General features: G+C 38.3%; 1 protein-coding gene across 6 annotated transcripts in view; it reads left to right on the forward strand.

Moving 5' to 3' along the window:
- Window positions 1–24,015, forward strand: part of NAV3 (neuron navigator 3) — a 915,819-nt gene that overhangs the window by 715,212 nt on the left and 176,592 nt on the right. For 5 of the 6 annotated variants that reach the window (XM_055394051.2, XM_088836813.1, XM_088836814.1 and 2 more), the window contains exon 10: window positions 11,169–11,284. In XM_055394051.2, the coding sequence (XP_055250026.2) occupies window positions 11,169–11,284 (116 nt within the window). Of the gene's footprint in view, window positions 1–11,168; window positions 11,285–21,106; window positions 22,245–24,015 lie in introns of those variants that run through there. The other variant, XM_088836817.1, reaches the window with a different exon arrangement.

Consider the following 24,015-nt stretch of genomic DNA (forward strand, 5'->3'; position numbering starts at 1 on the left):
GGCAATTTGAAGGTTAAATGAGTTGATACTTATACAGGGCTAAGAACAGTACCTACCACATTGTAAAAGACCTTCCCCAGACTTCAGTTTCTAACCTGTAGAAACTGTAAAGTGTGGTCGAATATCTACCTCATTTGGTTGTTTTAAAGATTAAGTTAGGACGATCTTGTGTAAAGACTTAAGCACAGAGCCAGATTCAGAATAAATTGTCTATAATGTCATTAATTCTGTTTTATTTTCAATAATTCAAAATAATTGAAAACAAAACCATTGAATCAGAAATGTTGCATCATAGTCTACCTATGAGGCAAAGGTTGCTTGTTTTATAAATTCGGAATAGTTTTATTAATGATAATATAAATCATCTTAGAGTAGTCAGTATTTAAGCTTCTTAACGGTCAGTGAAAGTTGTAAAGTCACATCGTACGGCTTTTGTGACCCCAATGTCTTTTCAACTCTGACTACTCCAACACCATTTACAAATTTTTCTTGGAATATCCCTGACAGATTTCCCTAGTGTTGCTAATTATTTGATAAGATAATAGTGAACTCCAGGAATTGGTGATGGACAGGGAGGCCTGGCGTGCTGTGATTCATGGGGTTTCAAAGAGTCGGACACAACTGAGCGACTGAACTGAACTGAACTGAATAATGTACTATTTTATAATGGTGTTTATTGAGTGCTTACTTAATGCAGTCTCTATTTTTTTTTCATTAAACTGTGTCATAAACCCATGACAAAGGGATATAACAGCATTTTACAGGGATGAAGAAGCAGCAGTTTCAAGGCAGAATAATGATAATCACTTAAAGTCACAGGGCTAGCAGGAGTTTGCCTTTGAACCCATATATGCCTGAATCTCTAGTGTGCCTCCTTTGCTTCACAGTTCTTTCTGTACGTGTAGAAATAGGAGATATCGTTACTAGGAAAATTCTGGCTGGGAAAATGTCAATAGCAGATTTGCAGATATCTCCATCAGAATTCATTTATAATGGGAAATTACTTTACTCCTTTTAAGTAGAATAAATTTAAAACATATTTATGTGTGTATATATATGTATAAACATGCATATGTTTGATATTTAAAGAAAATAACCTTTATATAATGAGAAGATTGATGGGTGATGTATTATTTTCCCTGTTCTCAGCCCACTTCTAGGTCATGCTGGTTATTAATTATTCCTTTGGGGACTTTAATATTTGCTTCATAATATTCTTTACTGCAAATTGAATGTTCAGTGTCCTATAAATATAATGTTGAATTCTAGAAGTTAATGAATTTTCTATTAGACCTCCTTCTGTACAGTGCAAGGATATTCTATATTAAGTTCCTGTAGCTCATTTATCACTAAAATGTGATAAAAGTAGTTCTGAGTTTGGCATACCTTGTCCATTTAATGTGTAGATAGCACTAAAATCAAGATGAAAACTTGAAAAAGATTTTAATTCACTATAAGAAGTTTCTAATATTTAGACCTGTATGAATGGATTAAGATGTCTTTTTAAGTGTTAAGGGGACTACTGAAGATTCTTAAGTGATACAGTGACCAGTTTCCATAGTTGAAGTAAAAGAAAATCACCAGAGTTTTTATTTTTTTCTTTTATGTACTCATTACTCATTCTGAAAATACTGTTATAAGAGTTACAAAGAGTAAAAAAGTCTCTGCTCTGTGGGGGTTCAGTATATTGGTGATAATGATAAGAATTTAATCAAGAACTTTTAAAAAAATCGTTGTTCTCATGGAAATGTATACAATAAATAATGTAGAAGAGTTTTCTGACTCTTGTGTGAGGGTGGAGTCAATGTATGCATTAAAGAAAAGGTGAAAGAACAGATAAGACTTAAAAAGATGAGTTAGAATCTGTCAGGTGGAAGGAAGAATGTTATGGCATCATCCAAACTTGACATTTTTACAATCCAAGCATGATGGAAAAAATAACAGGCAAATTGTTAAGTAGTATGCAAATGATAGTAACCAAAACTGCTGGAGACTAAAGGTTAGAATCCATGATTACTTCATTTGTAAACTAGGAAGAAAATTTAGAATGAATCCATACTTCATTTTTCTCTTTCAATCATTCCTTCCCAACACGTTTTATTTTCAGCTAGTCCTATTGTCTCTTTCTCTAAAATATCCCTTAGTTGTACATTTCTTTCTATTTCCACCCTCCTTCCCTTGGCCCAAGACATGGTGCCACTAATTTTTACCTAGTTTCCAGTGAGTCTTCTAGCATCTACTCTTGACTCTTTCCAGTAACATCCTTTGCACAACAGGGACTCTAATCTTCCAAAAGAATAAATGTTATGTCATTTAAATTCATAAGACCGTCTATTGGCTTTCCATTACATGTAGTAAAACCCAAGCTTCTTACCAAGCCCTACAAGTTCCTACATTATTTGGCCTCTATCTCGCATCTGTCTAGCCCTTAAACTGCACTCCCTGCATCCCTGCATTCCTTCTGTTCTCAACAAACTCACTTGTCCTGTTTTGGGGCCTTTGTCACAGACATTTTCTCTGCATGTAAGGACTTTCTCCTGGATCAGAGCAGGCTCCTTTTCATCAGAGCTCTACTTACATGATGCTTATTAAATTAGTCTCAGTTCAGTTCAGTTCAGTTCAGTCGCTCAGTCGTTACCGACTCTCCGCGACCCCATGAATCACAACACGCCAGGCCTCCCTGTCCATCACCAACTCCCGGAGTTCACTCAAACTCATGTCCATCGAGTCGGTGATGCCATCCAGCCATTTCATTCTCTGTCGTCCCCTTCTCCTCCTGCCCCCAATCCTTTCCAGCATCAGAGTCTTTTCCAGTGAGTCAACTCGTCGCATGAGGTGGCCAAAGTATTGGAGTTTCAGCTTTAGCATCAGTTCTTCCAATGAACACCCAGGATTGATCTTTAGAATGGGCTGGTTGGATCTCCTTGCAGTCCAAGGGACTCTCAGGAGTCTTCTCCAGCACCACAGTTCAAAAGCATCAATTCTTTCAGTCTATCTTTAGCTATCTAATCCGAAAGAACACTCACAATGCCTCTTTCTAGAATTGTACGCAATATTGTCCTCTTGTGTTTTGTTCATAGTTTATCACCATCCACTGTTTTTTTGTTTGTTTGTTTGTTTACTTATTAACAAGTGTGAATTCAGCCACCTCCAACTATAACATAAACTCATTGAAAAACAAGAGTCCTGTCTATTTTTATTTGGTAGCATAATTGCCCAGAACAAGCCTCCCACAATAGTAACCAAATAAAAATTGAGTGAAACACCATCCTCATGGCTTAGACTCATCCACTATAGAAGAATAGAAACACTGCCAAAAATGTACAATGGAATGAGAAAAAGTCAGAAGTCTTTTTTCCTATAAATGGTAAGGTTTACTTGAAATATAAACAACTTTAAAATGTTTACAAAATGAAACCATATCTACTGTTCAGGACATTCATTCATGTATCTCCCCCGCTTTTGACTCCCTGCTAAATAGCCTTACTTTATAAGGCATCAGGGTCAGAGTGAAACATCACACATCCCATGTTATTTTCTTTCTATGGTCCATGTAGTAGAAATGAGACTGTAGTCCATGTAGTAGAAATGTAGTAGAAAAGAGACTGACTCAAACATAACCACAGAATGAAGCAGGAAATGTTAAAAAAAAAAAAAAAAACAAACAGTAGTGAACCAGATTTGGCAACTGAGATTTCGAAAAATGGAAAATTACCGCAAGTTGTTGGAATCAGAAAGTAGCACTTAAGCTGGATTCCGAAAGAGAAGTGAGAGTTGGACGTTTAGAGATGAGAGGGACAGAAAAGGAAATGTAAGACCAAAGGAGCCAAATATACAGGATCAACACAAGATACGTAGGTTGTTGGCAAGATCAGTTTTCCTCAAAAACGAAGATTGATTGCAGCCTGATTGTAGCCGAAACTCTTGAATGTCAAAAATATTAGACTTTGTGTGAGTGTGTAGTCAGCACTTGACAGCATGGGTGCGCGGCACAATCTGAAAGTGTACTTTGCCTTCTTGTGTACGTAAAGGTTAGCAGAAGAGGTCAGGGAGGATATACCAGGTTCAGTGGCTGGATGAAGGAGACTTTTACTGACTTTCAGAGTCAGCTTTGCTAAACTTGAATTAGAGGTACTGATTATAGGAGGAAAAGAACAATAAAGAGTAAGAACACACTTAAGAAGAAAAGCTGACCTTTCCATGTTCCTCTTCTTTCTTGGTGTCTGCCCGCTGTGTTACAATCTTCGAACTTGTTTTCCTTGCCTGGAGTTCAAAAATGGTTACCTTAGCTCCTTGCGGCCTTCAAAATCGCCTCCCCTCTTCCCATGCATCATTTTTTCTTCTGTTTCTTTTGCTTTCATTCCTTCACAGCTATACTTTTTGTGCTTGTAAAGATACATGAATAGTGAAGTTAGTCAAGGAGGCATGAATGGCCTGTACATTTTCTTTAAACCTCAGTGTTTTTAACAGCACCCAATACATTTCAAAATAGCTACTAACCAGATTCATAGCTTATGAGTTTGAGGAGGCCTATGTGCTCCTTGTTATTTTCCGACCATTTGTGGTAAATGTCAAGAAAAGAGTGTTTTGGACATAGAGCAAACATTTAAAGGCAAAGAGAGAGAATTGGTGGGAGGGGCGGGGACCATTTCACAAAGGAGAAAAAAATGAACTCAACCCTTAAATAAGGCAAAACATTGTTAAACTGAGAGAAAAATCAATGTGCTTCTTAAAGCCATTGATTAAATATTAAATATAAGCAGAAACCTTCTATACACACTTGGTTTATAAAATCAGGTTAAGAAGGTCTGAACTTAGAGGTTTCCTTTTGTTTGATATAAGTGTCTTGAACAACAACATTAGGGGTTTTGGGGAAAGATTTGGGTTGTAACAAGATTTTGGAGATCTCGGATTTGCCTAGAAAGTGACACAGAAAATTGTCACCTGAATATATTATGTTCTGAAAGGCAAAGAATGCAAAACCTTAGTTTTGAAAATGCTTACTCATATGGTTTTAAGTTTAACTTGTTTGTTGAACCAGTATATTGAGTAGGAGGTTTTGAGTTTACAAAGATTGAAACATGAAGCATATAACCATCTTGCAGATAAAACTTTTGTAAGCCCTGCAGCTATTATTACGGATTACGCTGCACTTGTGGTTTTATGTGAACTGGGCATAATTGGTCATCAGCACAAACTAAAGCTTATTGAAAGCTTATCTTGCAAACTTGTCTCTGCTAGATTTGATATAAATCTCTGCATAGGGTATAGGGTAGCAGTTTAACCTCCCTCACACAGCAGTATTTTAAGCAGGAATACAGAGCCGATGCTAGAAGAGGGTCTGTTGTATAGAAGATGGCTATGAGTTGGCATTTCTTCAGAGTGAAGCTTGGTAAACTGCCCTTTCTGTATTTAGCTTACAAGTTTCAGTGCCAGATTGCCCAACCAAACCACTACTGTTTCTTTTTCCTATATTTCATCTTTTCTTAGAAAAGATTTTTTTTTTTTTTTTTTTACTTCACAGCATGTAAGGTCTTATTTCCCCCGCCAGGGATTGAACTGGAGTCCCTTTCATTTGAAGCACAAAGTCTCAGCCCCTGGACTACCAGGGAAGTCCTTGAAGGCAAGCATTTTATAGACTACTTCTTAGCGTAGGGTCATTTGATAGTTTCTCATGATTAGACCCACAAATATACTTTTTGTCTAGAATGTCATAGAAATGATGCTGGATTTTTTTTCTGTTTCCTTCCTTTCAGGTATCAATAATATTAATATTTCCCATCTTAGTGACATTGAATTTGATAAGTTGTTTGAGATATTGTTTGCTACTTTTCTACTTATAGTTATTTTGCCCCATTTCCATTTCACAGATATTTTTATGGGACGATATTTGGAGACTCTATAAAAATTCTATTCCCTGATCCACTTTCACCCATAGGATTTTAGCACACATTGAGATTTCTTGCCTAAATTAATCATTTACTCCAATTAATGTCATGTGATTTCTAATTAGAAACGTATGTATGCCTTGCCATTCAACTTTTAGAAAATGATGTCCCTTCTTATTTTTCTCCTCTTTCCCCTCTTCCTTTTCCTTCTTCTATACTCCATCCCTCTCCCTCGCTTTAAATTTTGTGGACTGATGGACTCCTCTTGTCTTCAATGGATTATAATCTATCGATAATGACCCTTTATTGTGATGTTTAAATTTTCTCAAATCAGGCTACTGGGATGCACTTCACACTGACTTCCGCTCACTCCATCTTTCTTTCATAACTTTGTTTCATTTTGGCTCAAGCTGATCTAGACTCATCATGTACTCTCACTGCCTTAATTTGAGCTTTTGCCTATGGTGCCTTGAGTTCTTTTGTGAAAAATAATCTTTAGGAGCCTGATCTCACTGCCCCTAGGTTTCCTAAATGGTGAAATAAATAGGTGTATGCCTACACATACGCGTTTATCTCAGTATCAGTGAGGTATCTGTTAGAGAATTCACAGTGCCTCCAATTCCAAATCAACATGCAAAGTTTTGTCTTGTTTTCTCCTTTCCATACTTGCACCTTCTTTTGTCACCTGCGAAGCCAGGCTCCCACTCTCCTCAGTATACTTTATTTGCTCAACACCCTCCTGCAACATACAGATCTAACAAATGTCCCGTCCATCCTGGCCTGCTCTTCATCCTGACAGATTGCTGGCCTTCGCCTGGCTGTCACCTGACTGTCCCCCACCAGTAAGGAGATAACTGCTTTAGGAAGATACTTGATTTTTCTTTCTTTTATATTGAATTTATAAAACAGGAACTATAAGGCCATTCATTAATGTTGCTAATTCAAACCAATTTTGCTTGTGCCCACATTTGTGACTGGTATATCCATATAAAGATGAGTTCACATGGATAGATTTTTTTTTTTATATAAACCAATGTGCGACACCTCTATTTGTGAAATTGAAAATCTGAACACTGGTAGTATCTAGATGTATTGCTGAATTCCTTTAGATGGCATGCATAATAGCTTCCTTTTCTTAAATGTAAAAATTTAAAGTAGTAAAGAGTAAAATTAAGGTTAGACCATTGAGTACTGTTACATTATTAACTTTTAGTTAATAACTTAGTGCTAAGCTATTTGTTATCTGGGGAAACATCACATACATTAACATGCTCAGTGTCCAGAGACACTTGGATGGAGTTAAATTGTAGGGTAGTGGTTCATAGAACAATATTTATAAGATGCCAGGTTTAAAGACAGTTTAAGTATCTACCAGCTTGTTATACAGGGCAAACTGTTACACCTCTAAAACCCTTTATTTATCCATAGCACCTGCATTACCAGTGTCTTAGTCTGTTCTGGCTACTCTAACAAGAATACTGTAGACTAGGTGGCTGAAACAACTAACATTTATTTCTCATAGTTCTGGAGGCTGAGAAGTGTGCCAGGCCAAGATCAGAGTGCCAGCAGATTTGGTATCTGGTGAGAGCCTGGTTCCTGGTTTTTGATGTCGTCTTCTCATTCTGTCCTCACAGGATAGAAGGGGTGAGGGACCTCTCCAATACAGAAGGGCTCCATCCTCATGATCCTATCACCTCCCAAAGGCTCTATGTCCTAGTATCATCACATTGGTTTCAACACATGAATTTTGGAAGCAGCCAGACACTGAGATAATAGTGACAGTATTGTTGTGGAGTTTGATATGCCCTAGATAAAACACTAGGCATAGCACTTGGTACATAGTGAGTGCACTTAAAGGGGAAATAAGTTTTATGTTAATCGTTGGTGAAATCTACTTTTACCTACTAAGACTCTTAGTAACAGATGCTAGCACTAACATTAATATTAGAGCTCTAAATAAATGGTGTTTTTGCCATGCCCTATCTTACAATTTCAATAAGTACTTTTAACATGTTGACCATGTTGTAAATGCAGTCAGATGGTCTGCACAGGATAATGTCTTCTGAATAGTTTGAAGGAACCTCATGATACTCTTTTTTTTTTTTCCTTTTCCCAGTCAATATGAGGAGAGTTCAATATCAGTTTACATGGAAGCAGTGAATGATGCCACTGTGACTGTACCTTTTGATTAGAGAACACTATAGATTCTTAAGTCTGTGTGAGTTATTTTATGAATCATCCCTGGAGCCTTTTATTTTACTGGAATGAAGCATGCACAAAAATAGAGGACATGCTGAGAGAATTCAGAGTTTAAACTGAACTTCTTTGATCATTTGTATAAAAGTTAAATCTCTACCAGTTAGCGTTGATTGTCCCTCTAGAGACTAGATTTAAAATCTGACTCCACTTTAACAAATAATGAGGTGCAAATTGTGGAGAAATGGATGGCTTGCAACATATGTAGAGCAGGAGGTCTGGAACCATATACACATGAATACAAACCAAAGATGATTTCTCGGGGTCTTTTTCTAATTATTTGAAGTTTAACTTATCTATGTTCCTTCCCTCAATCAATCTGTTGCTCTATCATTGCTATTGTAGGTAGCTCAGATAGGGAATATAGTGACACATACACCAAAGAACGTGAAAATATGGTATAAATAAAATTATCTCTTGTGACCTAAATTAAAAACAACAATGGGGAAAAAAAGTTAAAGAGCAAATCAGCCAGAAATGTTCACTGTCACATTAAAAAAATAAAATAAAGGTTTCTAAGACCAAAGTTTGAATATTTTTATCTAAGGGTGGGGACTGAGCCAATGGAATTAATACCAGGTTTCATATACTGAGGAATATAGCCATACACTGAGAGGTACTTTTTAAGTTGTGTTTATTTGCAGCAAAGAAAAACTCTACCCCCAAAGTACATTCTACATATTCTTTTGCTCTGTAGAGACTTTCCTAGAGGGAAATGCTCTGCATCTTTATAACTAACATGGCTCTAAGTATTCTGATTCCTGAGATAGCTCAGGTTTTGTTCTAGGAAGACCCAGTTGGCGATGGGCATTAGACAGCCATCTTGGAGAACTGCTCTCCGTGACTGAGCGTCTGAGAGGTCAGGCTGTGAATTCTGAGCTATGTGACTGTAGACCACCCTGGCTCCCAGCCAGTTCTCCTAACCACCCATTCCTCTCGGAGACTCCTTGGCAGGCAGCCAGTACGCTCTCCCGGGGTCTCCTATTTCACTATATACTATCAGTTTAAACTTCTTCTGCAAGTAATAACAATCCTTAGAAAATGTCAGAGGAATATTTCCCCCCTCATCATAGACACCAGGCTAAAGAATAGGCCGAGGAGGTGCAATGGCTCACAAGTAAAGAGCCCAGACGGAGGAATAGATGAAAATGAACTTTGGAAGTGAGTGGGCATGGGCAGCAGACCGGGGAACCAGGAGACCCTGGGGGCCACAGAAGAAAGGAAGTGGCACAGAGAGCCAGATATACTCCCCACATTTTAACATTGGCCAGAGTCCCTCAAGCCTCAAGAGAATGCTTTTCCAGACCTTTAGTAATTATAGCACTTGAGCTCACAGTTATTTTGTGAAGAACATATTTTTCTTTACTTTTGCACGTAAACAAATTGAGGTTCAGAGGAACTAAGTAACTTAGCAAGGTCACATGAGTTAATAACTGCTTAGAGAGCCAAGTTTCCAACCAGACCCAAAGCATGCATCATTATCCCATGCTTCCTTCCATATATTTTACCCACCAAGAACACTATTTTTATAATCACTACTGATAATATTTACTCATTCATATATATGCTAGACGTGCGGCTAGGCATTAGGGTATAATGGTGAGCTCAAATACGGAGAATGGACTCTACTTTGGAGATGAACATTTATCAAATAAGTGCACTAATGTCACATTGTGAGAGTATGAAGTGCTGTCAAAATAGGAGAGAAATAAGTATTTGTAATTTGGGACTTTGCCTGAAAATTAGGAATGTCTGCCAGAAATCACTGGAGGTCAAGGCGCAGCTTTCTATGAGCTCTTGCATGCCTCTGTCTTTCTTTTATTATACCAATTCCTGTATACATACACACAGCATTTAATTTTCCATGATTTATTAAGATCCTAATGAATTTTTCAGACTTTCTAGGTATGCCCGATAAATAAAAAAAAATATTTCTAACATCAGTGACTACACTTTATTTTCTCTTAAACAAAACCAGGATTTAAAATAAAAGTAAGATATTAGGTGAAAATTTATTAAAGATATACTGAATTTTTCTTTCACATATAAATATTCTTTTTAGATTTTTTTTAAGTAAAAAATATTTAGTAATTACTTTCCATGGTCTAAACCCTGTACTAGGAATGGGACCCCAAATGAGGTCACTATGAAGAACAGAATCCAGTGTACAAGGCTGTATGGTCAATTGTCTCCTTCTTTCTCTTGTACTTCATGGTGTGGGCTTTCTAAATATGTGGTATTCTTGACCAAATATATGTAGATTTTGAAACTGCATAAGGAGAGATAGAGCCCCTTAAAGTGTTTGTCTGTGCATAAAAGGCAGACGCATTGCATGAAGACTAGACTATCAAAACATGTGTGGTCCCTCTGTGGAGAGCTTTTTATTTAGTCAGACCCAACCTTTACATATTAATCACACATAAATACATATCCATGTACATATATAGACCAATATAAAACAATATAAAAAGAGGGTTTTCAGAATGAGAATTTTTTTTGATTGCCTTTTTTCTGAAATGAAAACATCATAGTGGCATTTATAGCCCATAGCAAAGTCAGTATTTATTTTATATATACTTTGTATTTTAGGATATATTTTATAGAATTTGCAGGGAAATAATATTTGGGTTATTTTCAATGCTTTTATTATTCTCAGAAGATCACAATTTAGCCAGACTTTCTCTAAAACAGCAAAAAGAAAAAAGAATCTTTTCAAACCTTTTGTCAAAAAAGAATACATTGGTAATTACACGCTTTCAAACTTAGAAAAGTCTAAGAAATCTGATTTAATATCTCATTACACCTTGTGTTGTATGTGAAAAATAAAGAAATCTAATTTAATATCTCACTACAACCAGTGTATCTCAGTTTTATGTGAAAAATAAAGAAATTTCTCAGACATAAAGAAATGCTCCTTCAACTTAATAGAAAACTTTTAATACATTGATTTCTTCTTGTATTAGAGAACTTTGATGAGTCACTGATGACAGCAATCTGTATTTCTGTCTTCTTGGTTAACTTCAGAGCTCATTCAGAAAATGAAGGTACCTGTTTACCATCTGCCGACTCCTGTACCAGTCCTACTAAGATGGATTTATCATACAGTAAGACAGCTAAGCAGTGCCTAGAGGAGATATCTGGTAAGTGACCTGATTGATGCATAGGTCAAACTCAGAATTCTTGTAATCTCTCTATATAAGTCTTTTTTATTAAGTCATATTTGTGCTATACTGTTTTCCCTTAGGCATATGTGGACTGTGTACATTTCATGCTTCAGAGATGTTTAGGTATTTGACTGTTCTGCTTAGAATGATCTCTTTGTTGTTCTGTAAAGAATTCTGTAAAGAAGGGTAGTGCTCTCAGAGGCTGAGATTTTAAGTAATTGTTGCCCTCAGTCAAGTTGAATACTCTCAGAGACAATCTGGAGAAACTTCTGTTGTTAAGAAGGCAGTCCTTGAATGTATTTGCAGATTTAAAAAATATTAATGATCAGGTGGGAATGTTAAATTTTCATGGCCAATCCAACCCTATTTTATCTTCAATTCTGTATTATTTTGTATATTTCTGCAGAGTGACTCTAAATGTGTATTCTGTGAAAAATCTAATTATGGAAAATTTTTTTCATTTTATATAAATAATGCAAAAAAAATGCCATATACAAATTCCAGACCCAATTTGTCAGATTCTCAGCACTAGTGCATTGTTTTTCCTAGGATCTGGATAAAGCCTAGTGACATAGAGAAAGCTTTCGATATAATTTTATTATATACAGGTCCATATTCAGGAGGAGCTAAGTAGGCTCTTAACACAATACAATGCTCCTAAGGAGAAAAAGTCCCTGATTCTGGGAAAGATCGAGGGCAGAAGGAGAAGGCAGAAATCAGAGGATGAGATCACTGGACGGCATCACTGATGTGATAAACATGAACTTGGGGACATTCCAGGAGATGGTGAGGGACAGGGTCGGACATGACTGGGTGACTGAACAACAAGGGGGAAGAAGGCTGAAGAACATTTGATCTGTTTCCAAGTATAAGAATGCATAGACATAGAGGTATATTTGTTAGTTCAACAAATCTCTGGCTCAGCCCTTGTCTATTTCTAAGGAAAAAACTAAAAGAACTAGTTAATTTTTTAAAATCACCACAGTATTCCAAGGACTCAAAATACTGCTCTGAAGCTCATGAGCCTAACCATATCACAAATTTGGAAGTTAAGAAACTTCCTCACTTCATCAGACTTTAAACACTTTGGCGAGCGAGCATTAGCCGTTACTGCAGTATCCACCAATGGATATTGACAACAATGACAGCACAGCATCCCAAGGGCTCCTTTTGGAATTAACATCCATGGTATTACTAGGCTTTAGAGTTTTCATGCGGGAATTAAAATAGGTCAGTGCAGGGTAAGGGCTGAAATGGTAATGCCAAGGCATAGCAATGGGGATGTTATGGGGGAAATTGCTTGGACAGTTTGTAGATTTTTTTCAATCACTAGGAGAAGGCATAGGTTTCCAATAGTTCCAGATAACCCCATGGTGATTGATATGTATCTGTATTGTGACTATATATTGTTTAAACATAGTGTGGTATGGAGATGTATATGTTTTACACATTTCTTTATTCATGAATGCCTTCAAATAGTATCAGTATGCTTACAAATTACAAGAACTCAAATCTGTGGGAGAAAATGTGTTTATTACACTTTGACTTCAGATTTTTATGTGAATTTTACAAAGAAACTTGTTTTTCTGAAATTAGTATATCACTTAGTATCTCTGACTCAATAGCATGTTTGATTCTTTCTTCAGTTTTTTATTCTTTTGACCATTAGATCATTTATTCATACTTCCAGCTAATATTTCTACTTATGTAAGTTAAGTCGTTATGTTGTACACCTTAAACTTATATAGTACTATATGCCAATTCTATCTCAATAAAACTGGAATTTTTTAAAATTTCCATTTAATGTTCTGGTTTTAATAAAATATTTGAAAGTGAAATATAAACTAGACTTTAACATTATACAATAGCCTGATGGATTTATTAGAAGGTATAATATTAGTTTTTACAGTAATTATTATTGTAGAATCATAGATTTGAGTCTATAATTTAGATAGGAATACAATAAAAAAAGAAAATCGCAAATAAGTGCTGAAATGAGGCTGATTTGATTGTGTCATTCTTATGATCATGTGTTTAAAGTGAGTCTGTGGTGGAATATTGAAAATTTGTCAATGCAAACTGCAGATTTCATGAAAGAAAGATATTTCCTTATATTCAGTAAGCTATCATTCAGTTCAGTTCAGTCGCTCAGTCGTGTCCGACTCTCCGCGACCCCATGAATCGCAGCACGCCAGGCCTCCCTGTCCATCACCAACTCCCGGAGTTCACTCAAACTCATGTCCACAGAGTCATTGATGCCATCCAGCCATCATTGGAGTACCATAATTGGAGGGATCTAGGTGAGAGAATACTGCTAGAGCAGTGATGAGAGGGTGATAGTCACGAGGAAGTGGACCAGTGAGCTGGCAAACCCTGGCGTTTCTTCTGATGATCTTGTCTTCTTATCCCTCCTCGAGCTACTCACTCTCCCGTTCATACCGCAGATGTGGGCATCATCAGAATCTTCGCCTTCTCTATAATCCCACTGGCATGCAGCCCACTCTTGCTCCTTTTCAGTGCCCTTCCTTTCGTTCTCTGACAACACCACCGGTTCTGAGAGGTCTAAATCATTGATCCCACTACCTTTTCCTTACCCTCACCAAACTCTTCATATCCTTGCTTCCTTGCTTCATCAGATGAATTCCGATAGTGATGGAATATGATTTTACTTTTGCATGTACTCCTTACTGCCGTACCCCTCTCTTACTTCATTGTACTCATTGGATGAAACCATAGACCCAGTGACATTCAAATCTCCACCCAGTCTGTACCAGCAATGAATGAACCTGGAGAAAAACACATGACATGTTGATGTGATTTGCTTCACATTCATGACCACCAACCTCAACTGAGTAGTTAATGCTGCCTGGCAATCATTCTATATTTCTCTGGTGCATTTACTCTTTTTTGTCATCTAAGAACAATCTCAAGGTTTTGGGTGACAATTTTATACCTTTTCTCTGCTTCTCAAATCTCCAATACCACTTAAGCAGAGAAAAAAGGATTTCACAAGCCCCTGCCACCATACCTACCCATGCCCAGCATTTATACTTATTTGTTGCTGTTCAGTTGCTAAGTTGTGTTCAATTCTTTGTGACCCCATGGACTGCAGCATGCCAGGCCTCCCTGTCCTTCACTATCTCCTGGAATTTGCTCAAACTCATGTCCATTGAGTCAGTGATGCCATCCAACTATCTCATCCTCTGTCGTCTCCTTCTCCTCTTGCCTTCAATCTTTCCCAGCATCAGGGTCTTTTCCGATGGTCAGCCTGTATATCTGTTTACTCCACTTGAATTAGTTTCTTTTCTAACTCTTTAATATCTCCCTCTATGGCAAATCACTCTATAGCCCACAGGATGCTGCTATCTCTCCAATCATAATAAAAAACAACAACTTTTCTCGATCCCTTCCACCACTTTCTTTCTTTTTCTGATTTCTCTTGTTGCTACAGAAACCACAAAGTACACGAACACTTGATTTTATTGCTAAGCCATACCTTAGACTGGCTCATGGACTATTTGTTCAAAGACAGTGAGATATGAGAAGGTAAATGTTCTAGGAAGTAGAAAAAAATAATTCTGACTTTTGCATTGCTGTTATTTAGCTGTTTGAACTGTTCCTTGGTTCCCTTTTTTTTAATGAGGTGACTATAATGATGCTTAATAAATTCACAGGATTATTGTGAGATATGGTTTTTATTCCATTCATCTTTTCAGTAATCATGACCAGTATTTTATAAATGCCAAGCATGCCAAGGACTAGGAAAACAAACATGAGTAAGACATGAGTTCTACTATAGGGGAATAAGAGACAAACTTTAACACCACGAATAATTGAATTACTAGATTTATGGGAACAACTAACTATGCTGTAAAGATTTATTTAGAGCTTAAAAGAAGATTACATGTGTGTATAGTAGAATTCTAATGGATAAGGAAATCAGTAAATAATATTCCAGGAAAAAGCAACTTCAATGAAAAAATTTTGGAAAAAAAAATTACTTACCTTTCTATTTTCATCTATTTCTTATTGTAAAATTGAGCACATTTGGGATTTTCTTAACCCACAGTTTCAATGCTAGTGTTTTTGTTGAACCCTTATCACTAAATGTTGCTGTGGGGACCTCATACATGTAAATAATATAGAACACCTCTGATGCAGTTAGTCTTGGATGGATAAGATCAGATTTTGTGAATTTTAGAAAATTCACACAATTTGGAAAAACCTGAAAATAATTTTAAAAATACAAAACTGTGTTGTTTAGTAAGGGGCTCAATCAAGTTAGAAGCTCTGTATCTTAAATATCATTGGCTTCACAGTGGACATACCTTGATGTCCTGGTACAGTCTTAACCTGACCACATTGCCACATCTTCTAAAAACAGTGCCTTGATTTTCTTTTTGGGAACCAACCACAGCCTCATCAACCTTTGTTCATGTGCTTCAGATGAAATTTACCCAAGCAGATCCTTTCAGAACAACCCTTTCTGTTGACCACAGTGACTCTTTCAGGGGTGGACATGTGACCCAATTCAGTTGAATGGGAACCAGTGAGAATCAGTCTCAGCACTTACTTGACTGTTCGGAAAGAGGCCTGTGTTTTTCCACTAGATAAGAAGGTAATCGAAAGAAAGCTTTGAGGTGCTGGCAGTTACCTTCACCCTCCCGTGAAACAAATGTAGAGAAAACAGAACCTGAAGCGGGAGAGAATTAGCTCAGTGTCTGAACTCTTGAACAAACCATGTCAGAGACTCTCTCTCCCTTCTTCCCTGCACTTTTATGTTGTGTTACCCAAGAAAAATCCCCGCTTGTGCTTAAACAAACATTAAAAGCACCTCTATTGCATGACCTGTGAGGTGCATGACCTCTAAAGCTCTCGGATACTGTTAAGGAGCAAACCTGAATTGTTCATTATGAAAAGCAGAATTGTTAGAGGGATTCATAAGTTACCTAGGAAGCTCAGCTTGTTGTATAACTCATGTGAATTTATAAGAACAGTGTCTTCGTGACTAAATGGGCCCAGAAGTTAAAAATGTAGTTAGATTGATATGTAAATATAAGTATCAGAAATGAATGACACTCAATAAAATAGCATTTTCTAGAGAAAGCCCAAGACTTTTACAGTTTGGAAACCTTCAGTTCAGTTCAGTTGCTCAGTCGTGTCCGACTCTCCACGACCCCATGAATCAAGAACCTGAGAAACAATAGGAAACTTGAGAGAATTACATAGAGACTTTGGAGGGATATAAGGTATAAGGTTGGAAAACTTATATCCCTCCAAAGTCTCTATGTAATTCTCTCAAGTTTCCTATTGGTTCTCAGGTTCTTGGGGAGCAAACTAGTAATACTCACCCAATCTGATGATGATGTTTCTAGTAAGTATTGCAGTCAGGTGATGTGTTTCATGAAATTTGTGACACAGAGTGGGTGAGCTTCTTGCTTCCAGCCGATCCTTTAGAAGTCATGCCATGCTCTCAATATTACAAGTTCAGCTGAAATAGCGGTTTAGATTTTACTGCTTGGCTTGGGTTTTATTCTCTATTTCATTGACAAAAAGAATTTGGCCTCAGAAACCATCCTTTTCATCAAGTGCCAAGAGATTCTGCCAGATGTAAAGTGGGCTTTACTTTTCATTTCACTGGAATAATTTAGAATGTTTTTAGATATTTTTTAGTACATACATCCACACATGTCCCTTGTTTTGCATAAGGCTGTCTACCAACGTGCTTCACATTTATTTAATCCACTTTTTAACCTAGAATTTATATTCAACTGAGAAATGATGGTAGATGCCAAACTGAAAGAGAATCAGCAAAGCTAATATGTCATTTGTAAAAACATAATTAAATAATTGGATGGATTCAGGAAGTAAGAATTTAGATTAAACAGAGAGATAAACTAATGGTTACATGTGTCTTTTTCTGACTTTCCAGACTTTGTATTGAATAATGGGAAATACTTCATATTTAAGACCTTAGTAAATGATCATTTATCTTGCCTCTTTCTTGGACATTTATAAAGACTAAGATGATCAAGCTCAGGTCATTTTAAATCAGTTTAGATCTTCTACTTAAATACTTACTTTATAATTATGCTTACTAAAGAGCTCACTGGAAAAGACTCTGATGCTAGGAGGGATTGGGGGCGGGAGGAGGCGGGGACGACAGAGAATGAGATGGCTGGATGGCATCACCAGCTCCATGGACATGAGTCTGAGTGAACTCTGGGAGTTGGTGATGGACAGGGAGGCCTGGCGTGCTGTGATTCATGGGGTCGCAAAGAGTTGGACACGACTGAGCGACTGAACTGAACTGAACTGAAAGAGCTCAAAATCATTCTTCTCAGAACATTGTAGTAGCTATGTTTTATGTGAGGTATTGGCTAAATTAGAGTGATTCACATCTTCAGCATTGATTGGGGGTGTTTGTCTCTTATGCCCTGAGGCTTCCTCTTCCACCTTGGGTAACATACATTTAAACAGTTTAATATAGATACGTATGAATACACTGATGTTTAAATGTACTCCCAAAGCAAGCAGAGATAACTGACGCTAGAGAAGCCATAATTAGTTTCCCAGCTGTTGTTGAGGGTAAACTTAAGGACTTAAGGATATAGTTCCCAGAGGAATAACTACTATAACTACAAGTTGACAGTGTCTTTAAACAAAGAAACAAACACAAATGCCCTTTTGATGCTTTTCTCTATTAGGATATGTCTTCAAATTAACTAGCCCCTCATTACTGAATCCAGTGGACTTAGCCACCTCTTCCTAAATTCACTCCTATAGGAAGATTATATGTTTTGCCCCACTGAATCAGAATGGACTGTGTGGATTCATTTGACCAATAATCGTGAATGGAAAAATGATATGAGACATTCTTGAGCAGAATCTGGTATTTCTCATCTCTTTTTCCCTCATTCATATCAACATATCCCAGGCTATGGGAAGTTGCTCTTTTAGTATGGTTCTTAGTATGAAGGGTACCTGGATCAGAACTGCAGCCAACGTAGAGTGGACATTAATGTGAGCAAAAGTGCATCTTTGTTACTGTAAGCCATTGACATTTCTAAATCATTTATAAATGCAGTATAACTTAATCTAAGCCAGAATTTCTCAGCTTTGGAACCACTGACATGTAGTCTGCATAATTCTTTGTTGGGTGGGAGGAGGTTCCCTGTCATTGTAGCATGGGTAGCAGCAATATTGGCCTCTACCTCCCAGGGGTCAGAAACACCACACCCCTATTTGTGACAAACAAAACTGTCTCCTGATTCTGCTAAATATCCCCTCAGGAGGACCCAGTTGAAAACCACTAGTCTCAGCCTGTAAGTTCTTAAAGTGGGGTTCCAGAGCCAGCAGTCTCTACTACATCAACTGGGAATATGTTAGAAATGCAACGCCTCAAGATCCTTTCAGACTGGCTGAATGAATAGGGCTGGGGATGGGGCACCGCTGGCTAAGTTGTAATAAACCCTCAGAGAGGTTCTGAACATTTAGGTTTGAGAACCACTGAGACACAAGTTTCCTTGTATAAAGAGAGGGCATCATTATTGCTTATATATGCTCAACTCTTGATGCCTAAAGCATAAGAATTCCATTTTTGGTGAATCTGTAAGACTTTAGAAGATGTTCCATGTGTACTTCAGCATAATACCTATCAAATAAATTAATGTTTTCTAACCTTAACAAATTTACTCTGGTCTTGTAATCTAGTGATTCACTGGATCACAATAACTCCAAAGGAAGAAAGAAAAAGCAAAACAAAACTCCAAAGTGGAGTAGCATTCTAATCTTTAAAAAAAACACTTTATAAAATGATGTTGTAGAAGGGCAGTTTTTGGTTTCTGTAATTTGGCCTTTGTGCCCTCATTTTATTTAAGCATGATGTGTATATACGTATTTACTTCTGGCTATTTGCTGCAGCACAGGCTTTTCTCTGGTTGCTGCCAGCTGGGATGCTCTAGTTTCATTGTGCCAGATTCTACCTGGGTTGCTCCTCTTGTTGCAGAGCACAGACTCCAGGGCAGGCAAGCTTCAGTAGTTGCCACTCCCAGGCCCTAGGGTACAGGTTCAAGAGTTGTGGTGCTTAGTTGATCTGCATGCAGCAGGTGGGATGTACCAGCATCAGAGACTAAACGTGAAGCTCCAGCATTAGCAGGTGAATTCTTTACCACTGAGCCACCAGGGGAGACTTGAGCACATTTTATATACACATAATTTATTTTTGTGGAGTGGAGAATTGAGAATCTGTGCTTAAAATTCACAGGTTCGTTTAATCGCACAATTTTTTATCACAAATAATTGCTGTTCTTTCTATCTGATTCTCTTTTATGTATCTGTGTACTCGTGGTCCCTCTTGAGCTTGAGCATAAGAAACAATCAATTTTGCAAAGTAAGTGGTTATCATATATAAAGATGTAGGCAGTGTACATTGTAATGATAATTTTTATAGTTAGAAGATTGGGTATGCCTCTACCCTCAGCTTTGGCCTTCCCTGGTGGCTCAGTGGTAAAGAATCCACCTGCTAATGCAGGAGACATGGGTTCGATCCTTGGGGCAGAAAGATCCCCTGGGGAAGGAAATGGCAACCCACTCCAGTATTCTTGCCTGGTGAAGCCAATGGACAGAGGAGCCTGGCGGGTGACAGTCCATGTGGTTGCAAAAGAATCTGACATGACTGAGCAAATACCACCCCCACCACCTAGTTGAAGTTAGCAATATGAGGTGAAAAATCAGAATTAATTTGATCATATTAGCTCAGAAAATTATGTGCTAGGGAGTTATATCACTTTGAATATTTTCATCTGTTTCTCCATGCTTCCCCCTTTTGGAGAGGAATGTTTATGGACAGAAACAATCTCATAAGCTTTTCCTTGATACTCTTCTCATTAGCCCTCAGTAGAACATGGTCTCTACTACACATGGTAAGTATTTTCAAAGTCTTCCTAAAATCAGAATTTCAGGATGGTAATTGTAACCAGTGCAAGATAAATACAAGAAACTTACCTTTTCTGCTTTTTATCAAAAGATTAAAAATAAAGAGCTGATTACACAGTGATAGGTTTATAGAATAGACTAGGAAAAATGCTTCATGTCAGAAAACATAATATACATTTTATGTTTTTGGCACGCCACTGTCTTCCACACACTTAGCTGTTAACTCTCAATTATATGCTTTGAGTAAAAATATCCCTTCTCAAAATTTAAAAAAAAAAAAAAAACTTTTAAAGGTTTTATTTTTTGCTATTTTTATAGGAAGAAATCTTGATTTTTTATTGTACAGTAGGATTGTATAATACTAAATATCCTCAAAATAAAAACCCCTTGAACTTGCTCTTTAAAAGAGAAGGTGAAATCTTTCCCTTTAAACCATTATCTGCCTGCCGGTGCAGAGTGTCATGCTCTGTTCTTTAGGTCCTTTACACTCCTGAATTTGATTTGTGCTTTTATAGTACGAATCCCAACATTCAGAGGACAGATCTGCCTGCTTCGGCTGCCTGCAGCTATGGAGAATTAGTCTGTCATTCTCAGTGTCGTGGAGTGTGTGTTATGTGTGAGAGTGAGTGAGTAAGTGTGTGTGTGTGTGTGTGTGTGCGCGCGCGCGCACGCCTCTGTGTCTGAGGCGGGGTAGCCTAGAGTGATTTAAACGTGAAGAGGGTTAATCGTGTAGCATCTCATTCAGGCTTGGCTTTGAAACCTGTGGCATGCTAGGCTGGACAGCCGCTTCCGTGCCTCTGTTTTAATTTAGCAGGATGTTTGCTGCCATGGCAGCCAGCAGCATCCACTGCAGCAGCAAGGAAGCGCCGTAGATCTGCGAATGCAGGTGGAATACTAAAACCCGAGAGGCTCGCGCCGGGCTGGCTTCAGTGCTTAGTCTGTTCTTGCGGGGCTCTGATGAGGAGCTGTGCGTGCTACACCGTGTCAGCTCCTCCAGAGTTAAGGGCTGCAGACCCGGATCAGTGAAGGGCTGGTGAGAGACAGGAGGGAAAAAAGCACAGTCAGAGACATCTGGGGTGCTTGTGCTTCACTTCCTCGCGTTTGGGAATACAGAAGCGATAGAGGGAAATGTGGACCCGTCGCCCTGCTGAGACATGTGATTGGGTGAAGAATAGAAAACGTGGTTGGCTTCCTGTGCTACTTTGCAGCTGGAGAAGTGTCTGTTGAAGTCTCTTCTGCTTCCGATATGTCCAAGCAAAATGTTTGTGAGTGCTGCTGATGAGGGCGATGACGTGGCAAGCTGAACTGTGGGCAACTCATTGATTGTGCCACAGCTCTAGAATCTAACGTGAATGTCTGAGCCTGGCCTTGGCTTTTCTTGAAGTGCATGTGTTAATTATAAGCAAAAGGGCCAGTTGGCATCTCTGTGCAGAAAGACAATATGAAGTCTAATTGAAAAAGAAGCCAATAAAGAGAGCCATGCAGCGGCCGGCTGAACTCTCTGTGTTTCGGAGCAAAGAAGAAAGGCCAAAGAGAGCTTGTCTTCAGAAGCAGAAATCTCTGACCAGTCTGACCCTCGCCAGTGAGGGGGAGAGGCGCCCTGCTGTGCGCATTTCCAACTGGTTTGGAAATGCCGCCAAGGCCAGCCAGAGGGAATCCAGCTATGCAGAGAGGCGCTCGCTCTCCAGGTGCTCCTCCCGCTCCGTGCAGTCCCTGTACCACACCAGCCTCCCTGGGGCCTGGAGCCTCCTGCCCTCCAGCCGCTCGGGCAGTGAGAACTTAGAGGAGTGGACTTCCAGAAGAGGCTTGGAAGGGGAGAGCGATGAAGACAGCCGGTCTGAAGATGAAAATGTGTCCTCCAGGCCCGGCAGCCTCAGCAGGAGCTGGGCTGAGGAGGAGGGAGAAAGCTGCCTGCGGGAAGGCACAGCCCATCTGGATGAAGATGTCATCCTGACGATGCTGGGTGATCTGGAAGAGGCCCTTTACACTGACTTGTTAGGTAAGTCGGGTCTGCTCCTGAAAGGAGGATGGAGTCTTAAGGAGCTGCCCTTTTGCATGAGCCATAGAGCTTCTGTTCTTCCTACTGACTTTAAAAAAAAAAAACACCATGACTTGAAAGAATTTTAAATTCCTTGTGTCTTGAAATGATTGTCTGGCAAAGTGAACTGTGAGAAGTAGTTGTAAAGTCTACGTGGAGAAAGTGAATGGCAAGCGCCTGCCCTGGGCATTGTTGGCTCAGAGTCTAGAGAGCCATAATTAAGTGTTCCCAATTTAAAACTCCAAGTGTGCTTTTTACTTAGTCATCAGTAGGGCCTATTTGTTCAACTTCTCTCAAGGTGACCTCACACAGATTTGGAGTGAAGAATGATGGAGCTCGTGGGTCAATTTTTTTGTGTAGTCAGCTTTTTTCTCCTGCTGCCTCCCTGGTGTCTGAATAGATGGCCTTGTTTTTACCTCAGTGACAAGCACCATGCATTCTAGTTACACTTCCAGAAACGCAGAGGTCTCTTCTGACAGCTTGACTCACTTTTTAAAAAGTGTTGGACAAAAAAATATTTCTGAGTGTGTACATTGTGACTATTCAAATCACTATGTAGAGTGTGAACTATTCTGATGTTTACAAACTAGATCTTTTTGATGACATGATTGTTAGGAGTAACTTCTGATACTATCTTTAATTAACTAGGTATGAATAAGTCTGAAGTAACTCTTTAGTTAGCCACCTGCCTGAATAGGTAAACTATATGAAAGTGAAGTGAAATACTTTAAATCCAGTGCTCTAATGTACCATATTTATATCATAGGGTGCCTTCTTCAAAAACACATAAGCATTTAACCATTGACCACATCCTCTTTTATATCAGTGTGTTTATTTCCACAAAGGCCTTCATATAGGACCCCTTATATTCACAAGAATTAAACCAAATCAGTGATCTCTTTGTTTCTGATTCAATCAGCTGATGCCAAATATAGGTTTGCTTTGAGTCTCTCTGTAGACGTTCCTGTTACAAGAGGTTTTATGAGATTTTCTGGAATCTCAGTGAACCAGCTGAAGAAAACTTAGAGAGACAGCAGAGGCAAATATCACTCCATTTTGCATGTCAGTTTAGCTTTAAAAGAAGAATGTTTCTGCAGTTGAAGGAATGGTGATTTCTGAATCTGAATATCCTAGGTGATCAGACACTGAAAATTTACTTCTTCACCGTTGTGTGATTTCTGTGATGAACTGCTTCTCATAAAAACAAACAAAAAACCTGCATCCAGTACAAAGGCAAGAGAAGGAGTCTTAATCCTTAAGACTCCTTTTTCTTTTCTTGATCCTCTGAAACAGTAGAATCAAATCACATTTGTCTTTTGCCTTGAAAATGATAGCATTTATCTTGTCCTCAGTACCTCTTATGTAAGTATTTTCAAAGATACGACCAGAGTGAAGTCTTCTAACAGCATGTGTTGGTTGTTCTGTTAAATTATAGCAGGCTGTGGGTGGGTGTGTATATGACACATGCCTTTTTGTGCATAAATAACTTGGAGCATTACTGTCAGAGGGTCAGCTCTCCATAGGTGTCTGTGTAGTCCATGATTTTTAAACAGAGTATCTGCTAATTGTATTTGTGGGATTGTTCTCCGTAAGGCTTTTTTCTCCCCCAACAGATGTCAGTATTCAAAAATGCAGATGAGAAAGTAAGAGGAAGAGTTTATTCAAACAGCTCTGATATGAATAATCATATCAGGATAATGAAGCATTGCCAGGCAGTTCCCTAAATAATGAT

The sequence above is a fragment of the Moschus berezovskii genome, chromosome 6 (genome assembly GCF_049115385.1).
Source record: "Moschus berezovskii isolate FMDL1 chromosome 6, NW_MosBer_1.0, whole genome shotgun sequence".
Lineage (NCBI taxonomy): Eukaryota > Metazoa > Chordata > Mammalia > Artiodactyla > Moschidae > Moschus > Moschus berezovskii.